The sequence below is a fragment of the Triticum dicoccoides genome, chromosome 6B (genome assembly GCF_002162155.2).
Source record: "Triticum dicoccoides isolate Atlit2015 ecotype Zavitan chromosome 6B, WEW_v2.0, whole genome shotgun sequence".
Lineage (NCBI taxonomy): Eukaryota > Viridiplantae > Streptophyta > Magnoliopsida > Poales > Poaceae > Triticum > Triticum dicoccoides.
Genome location: NC_041391.1, coordinates 705,609,563 through 705,616,008, shown reverse-complemented (window position 1 = coordinate 705,616,008; position 6,446 = coordinate 705,609,563). Strand labels below are relative to the sequence as shown.

Here is a 6,446-nt window from a genome sequence, read left to right as displayed (position 1 = left end):
CGCCAGCGCCGGATCTGCGGCCGCCCGGCTTCGGTCGCACAGGAGGACGGGGTCGAGGAGGATCCGTGTGCGCGAGGCTCATGGATCTGAGCAGGGGAGGCCCCAGATCCGACCCGCCCGCCACGGGAAGACCACGGCGACATGCAGGCCACGGCGCAGCCAGCACCACCACGCGCCACGGACGACGCCCCGAGCCGTCACCTCCGCGCCAGAGGGGAAGCCGCCGCCGCCCGCCCGCCTCCGAGCGGCGAGATCCCGCACGGCCCGTCGCCCTCCTCTGCCAACGAGACGGCTGCGAGGAGCAGCAGAAGTGGCCCGCCGCCACCTTCCCTGGAGTGCGTGTGGCCTTCGCCGGCGCCCCCTTGAGTGGCGGCGAGACATGAGGGAGGTGAGATGGAGGAGCGCGGCGGCGCGACGAGGGGTCCCCCGTGTCGCCAGAGGAGGGGCGACGCGGGGGTCAAAAAAATTCCCACCTGCTCTGCTAGCTTCAAAGCCGATCAAGACAAACATTTAGAAACGGAGGGAGTAGATACTGCTACTTACTACTACGTACGTACTAGTGTGATGGTTCTCGTTTATTTCTTTTTGGCCGTTTGCCTTTTCAGATATCTCCGCCGTCCAATCAATTACGATACGGCCGATCGATGCCTACGTTGAAGAAAGCGACCAGGTCGACGTACACTTGTGAGAGACAAATAATAATAATTATTACTTTCAATGCCACATTTTATACTTCCTCCGTCGTCTAGATACGGATGTATCTAACACTAAAATGTCACTAGATGCATCCGTATTTAGATAAATCTAAGACAAGAATTTTGGGACGGGGGAGTATTTGATGATGGAGTATTATATTTGATAGTTGGAGCATAATAATCTCAACGTTCCACGGCAGGAATACTCTGTCTGTCTGTTTGTTCGACCGCGCCAAATAAAAGGTGTGTCGCCAAAAAGTGGGCGAAATACGAGCATATAGTTCAAAAAAGGAGCTACGCTTTTTATCTTTCTTTTTTGGGGTTACACCCATATTTCGATAGGCTAGAAAAGGGCGGGCTCACTGGGCCGGAATGAACTATTGAACTAGACAGCAACTGCCTTTTATCGTGCCATGACGCAAGGCCGACAGCGAAGATATCATTCTGCATTTCAGAATCGCAAAACTGGGGAAACAGCAACAAAAAAGTGTCACTCCACTTGGGACGCGCAACAACCAAAAACGACCAGACATGCTACAACCATATCTTTTCAGGCAGGCTTTGCTCAATAGAAAAAAGAATGCAATCACCAGACGCACGCACACACAAAAATACATAGCTGCTCAACTTTGATCCAACACGAAAACATTCTGCATACAAACGTTGTCACGAGGGTCGTTACAAGTACAATCTCTTCCAATCAAGCATTCCACCCCCACCACATCACTACTCGCTAAGTACTCGGCACCAGAGAGAAAAACAGCCAAACAAAAACTTGTCTCGGCCTAGAAGGGGCGAGCGCTGGGTTTAGGTTGGTTTCCTCATGTTGCGCCCTGCCCTGATCACCTCATCCACTAGCAACAGCTGCGACGCGATGATGGGTCTGCACCACCAGACAACCAAAGACCGTTTGTCAACGCACGTCACAAATAATACTCATCTTTTTTCTTTTGGAGAATGAACTCAGAATTGAACATTGTATTGTCACATACCCGGAATTCACGATCTGGCGCTTCACCGAGTAGTTGTCGTAGATGCCTTCCATCTCAGGGTCGACCGGCTCGCCACTGTTGTGGTTCAGCCCCACCACCAGCCCACGGTCGTGCTCATTCTGTTGTACAGGATGGAACATCAGCCGACACATACAGTTACAACTTTTCTGATGCACAAACTCGAGACAAAATAAGTGCAAGGAAGAAACAATACAACGAGTGGAAGCACATACCTCAAGAGAGACAATAACATCTTGGGTATCTAAGCCCGAATTCTCTGCTAGCGTCTTGGGGATAACGAGTAGAGCATCGGCAAATGCCCCCACCCCAAGTTGGGCTCGCTGTTGTTAAGATTCCAAAGTTAGCACCGTCATACTGATATGGATACGGTAGAAAAGAGCATGTCGATTCTTCAATGCACTTACTCCTTTAACGGTTTTCTTCACATTGTCAATGAGATGCTTCCTTGCAGCCATCTCGAACGCTCCAGCCCCCTAAAATTGACAAATCAAATAGAAAATATAATAAGATGACAAAGAAAACACCAGTCAACCAAGATCCAAAGCAAATAAGCAAGATACTCAAGCAAAACAAGACAGCCTGCGATAATAAAATGGATGCCATAAGCAACCGGTCAGTCGCATGTAAGAAAATCATTAAGAGTAACATAATCAATTAGCATCAACACTATTAACTCTATGAATTACTCCCTCCGTTCCTAAATATAAGGTGTATTAGTTTTTTAAAAAGTCAACTGTTGTCTATGTTTGACCAACTTTACAGCAAAATGTATAAAGATTTATAATACTAAATATATAAAATGTAAAAATATAGTCCATGATGAATCTAGTGATAGTGATTTGGTATTCTAGATATTGATATTTTTGTCTATAAACTTGGTCAAACTTAGAGAAGTTTGACTTTTTGGAAAAATAATACACCTTATATTGAGGAACGGAGGGAGTATGTCACACCTGACCCAAACAAACAATACAAGTAATGCCTCAACATAAATCAAGTTGAACGCACCAGGATGGCATCCAAGGTAAAAATATAATGACAAATTACTATGGTCAAGTAGTTCATAAAGTTCCAGGCACATCATGCAAACTACGAAATCCTAATCAAAGCCAATACCCTTTGAAAATCAAGACCCACATATCGTTAGCATAAGCTCAGCTATATGATGATCAAATGTGCATATTTATTTAGCCAAACATTTGTTTAGTTGCTGTCATGCAGAATAAATTTACAAATCATACCAGCACAACAGCTTCATCCTCAACTGTGTTCTTCACAGATCTTAGACCATCTCGTACGGCATCCTTAATTTGTGCAATGGTGTGATCATTAGGTCCTGAAGAAGATGAATTTATAGTAAGTTTCCAACATAGGTAGTTTTGGAAAAGATCCTATTGTTTCTCGAGAATGAACTGACCTTTGATCAAAATTGTACAGGAGTGAGGGTTCTTAACATTCTCCACGAACGTGTATTTTTCTTCTCCAAGAACATGCTCATAGACAAGCCCAGCCCAGCCAAGACAGTCTTCAGTCATGCCTTCAACTGAATTGATGGCTTCGCCGCCACATGCTAGCACAAGTCTCTCCATGTTCCTCCGCTTCGCTCTTCGGAGAGCAATAATCTGCAGCATGCAAATTTTTGAGCTTAAAATGTAACAAGGCCCCCATGCAAGAACTTGTCACTTCAAAATTAACAATGCATGAACTGAAAGCTGAATAATTTATTGCATTGCCATCATTTGAAATATTGACCGTCATGCTTAGGTTTTAGATAGTTACATCTTGTGGCTTATAGAGTAACATTATGTATAATGTCATATCAACTTTCATGTTACAAGTTCAGCTGGTGACACCATGAGACAAATTTTTAACTGGAACCCCAAACAGATCAAGGTTGAATGTAAGCAAATTAGAAACATCATGTAGAAACAAGTCAGAATTGGTTACCCCAGCTCTAGCTAGGAGATCGAGGGATGGAGGATCGATGCCCTTTTGGTTGATCACCACAAAATTCTTGTCAGTTCCTGCGCAAACCTGCATGGCCAAGGAAACACGTGAAGACAACATTTTCCAAACGCGCACACGAGAGAGAGAGAGAGAGAGAGAGAGAGACGCTAAGCAAATACCTTATTTTTCAATTCAATGATCTTCTGGACACGTTCATCAACTTGACGCCTCTCTGCAGTAACCATCTTTTCTCTTTGTTCTGCGTTTGAGTAGAAGAATCCTGCATTGATTTCACTGAGAAACTTATGCGTCAGTTAAACAGTTCCCTTCACTGATGCATGTAAAACAGGTAAAGACAGACTGCTGCTGTGCACTACTAGTTGCCCCACAACATGCAAGAAAGTAACATAAGCTGACTGAAGTCCATGATTGTAGGTAAGATTCATGTTTTTGACAAATATTGAAGCATGAACCTTCCTATATTTGGTGCAGTCAAATTGAAAGAATGTACTATGGTGATTAATAGAACTAGAGTATGCAACAAAGCACTCTATGCAAAAGTATGCACCTTTTCTCGTATTCCAGTGACACATTAGCTGTCAGGATGTAACAATTCTCTGCTCTGCGCTTCATGTCAGGGTGCCGAGAACCATGGTCAAGGACCAGACCCTCAATCTACAAAAAAAACAAACGAACAGGTGTTCAACCATGTTCACAAGCTCGTGACAGAAAATACATATGAACTATTTATCCAAAGGTCTATGAAGTTCAGAAGGATGTTATACTAGGCAAACTGCAAAGAAAAGAAAAAAATACATACCAGACGTGTGTCGACATCGAATTTGTGGCGCATATGCATTATTTCCACCATAAAAAGATCAATTGGTTGATCACTCTGGCGGATGCATAGGACCTACAGCATGGACCATGCAGAAAATAGAAATATGCTAAGCCATTTTGTGGAATAAAAGCCTCCAAAGGAAACACTGTAAAAGAAATATAACATTACCGCATTCACAACAATATCGGTCAACTGATCAGCCAATGATTCATACAGCTACAAAATATCAAATTTTGTGTAAGCCTTGGTATATATGTGTACATTTGTTTCCAAAGAAAAATGGTGAAATAGAGTGCAATCACCTTTGTCCTAAGAGTTGTTCTTGCTACCATTTTCAAGATCTCCCTGTCAGGTTGATCACCGATAACGACTGCTGTCTTGAATGTCTCGAGAAATTCAAGAGTTGCTTTCTTGGCAACCTCAAAGCCATCAACCAAAAACCGTGGATGAGTACCTGCAAAAATAACAATCTGTTACTATGTACTTATAGCAAGGAGCAGGCTACCATATAAACACATGGGTTTTCCCTCTAAGAAACAGCACAGCAATTAGAGGCAACATTTTGTCACAAGTTTAGAGCAGAAGGCCCATATGTTAAGGTTAATCTTTTCGCCATAATGTGTAGCAATCAACTGGGAAATGCATGTTCAGAGCACAATATTGTCCACAAAATTCATGTTGACATGCTGCAAGAGTAGTCTTTATCTCAAAACTAGTAAAAATTTAAAATTATACTGCACTACTCTCTATCTTCAGTTGGCTTTGATCCAGTCAATTAGTTGTGCTACAGTCACATTCAAATATCTCAAGGATGCAACACCCATAAACGTTAAACAATGGCACAGGTCAACTATTATTCATCTTCACTTACTGTGTAGGCACTTGTGTTTACATGTGAATATTGCATTACTATGTAAAAGCAGACATTCGTAATCCTAATCAACTAATTGGATGCATTGAGCCAGAATACCAGCCCATGATCCCCAGCAGAAGAATACAGTTCAGAAAGATTAACCGCAAACATCGCACAAGCACATATTTGGCCAAAAGGGGGTACACACCCTATGAAAAGGATAATCACATTTAACTTTATAGAGCTCCCACAGATGCCTAAATAACATTTCAAATGCAAGCAGCAAATTTCATGCAGCAACAACCATATATATCAGTGATTAGAATCATCAAAAGCAGATAAGAGGGACGGGACCCCATATACAGACCTTCTTCGATGCATCGCTCAGACATCTTCATAAGCTCCCCGATGAAAAGCACAGTGGACGTGGTGCCATCGCCACTCGTGTCGTCCTGCGCCACCGCCGTCCTCGCAATCATGATTGCCGTTGGGTTCTGGATTTGCTGCGAATAGCAACAACACAAAAGCCTCAGAAACCGGACGAAAGAGCATGATGTCACCAGCTCCTTTAATTAATAATACCATTTCTTTCAAGAGGGTGTTCCCGTCCTTGGTCAGCTTGATGTCGCCAGCTCCGCCCACGAGCCTGCGCACCACAGATCAAAGAACTAGTCAGATATAAGCAAACATCAGAGTCGCTATGCCTAAAGATCTATCCATGAACCAACCCTAATTTTATACTTCAACAACTCAAAAATTTGGCAGCAACTAAGTAAATACCAACCCCAACTTGATCCAATCAGCCAAAAACCCAAAGCATTGCTGGAAGCAGATTGCTGCCGTGGCATTGTTCCCCCCCACATACAGTTCTAAACCTGAACAAACTTAACGACAATCCACAAGACGCAGGCAGCCTGGATCGAAGTGGGGGGAAAATAGATCCCCGTCCTACTCTGACGAGCGCGCTCAGGTGAGAGGGATGGGTCGCGATGCCCCTGGGGAAACGCGCAGATCACCACCCGGGCGCCGTCGTTTCCGAATCTGCCTGCGCGAGACCTAGGGGGAGGGAGAGGGGGAGGAGGAGGCGCGCGCGATCT

General features: G+C 44.0%; 1 protein-coding gene across 1 annotated transcript in view; it reads right to left on the bottom strand.

Moving 5' to 3' along the window:
* Positions 1–1,227: 1,227 nt before the first annotated feature.
* Positions 1,228–6,446, bottom strand: part of LOC119324828 (T-complex protein 1 subunit zeta 1) — a 6,080-nt gene continuing 861 nt past the window's right edge. The window contains exons 2-15 of the mRNA XM_037598596.1: positions 5,932–5,995; positions 5,717–5,852; positions 4,799–4,950; positions 4,665–4,712; positions 4,476–4,568; positions 4,224–4,330; positions 3,835–3,949; positions 3,656–3,742; positions 3,126–3,330; positions 2,950–3,044; positions 2,113–2,181; positions 1,921–2,028; positions 1,688–1,806; positions 1,228–1,578 (exon numbers count right to left, since the gene is read on the bottom strand). Coding sequence (XP_037454493.1) covers positions 1,503–1,578; positions 1,688–1,806; positions 1,921–2,028; positions 2,113–2,181; positions 2,950–3,044; positions 3,126–3,330; positions 3,656–3,742; positions 3,835–3,949; positions 4,224–4,330; positions 4,476–4,568; positions 4,665–4,712; positions 4,799–4,950; positions 5,717–5,852; positions 5,932–5,995 — 1,474 coding nt within the window. The 3' untranslated portion in view covers positions 1,228–1,502. The remainder of the gene's footprint in view (positions 1,579–1,687; positions 1,807–1,920; positions 2,029–2,112; positions 2,182–2,949; positions 3,045–3,125; positions 3,331–3,655; positions 3,743–3,834; positions 3,950–4,223; positions 4,331–4,475; positions 4,569–4,664; positions 4,713–4,798; positions 4,951–5,716; positions 5,853–5,931; positions 5,996–6,446) is intronic.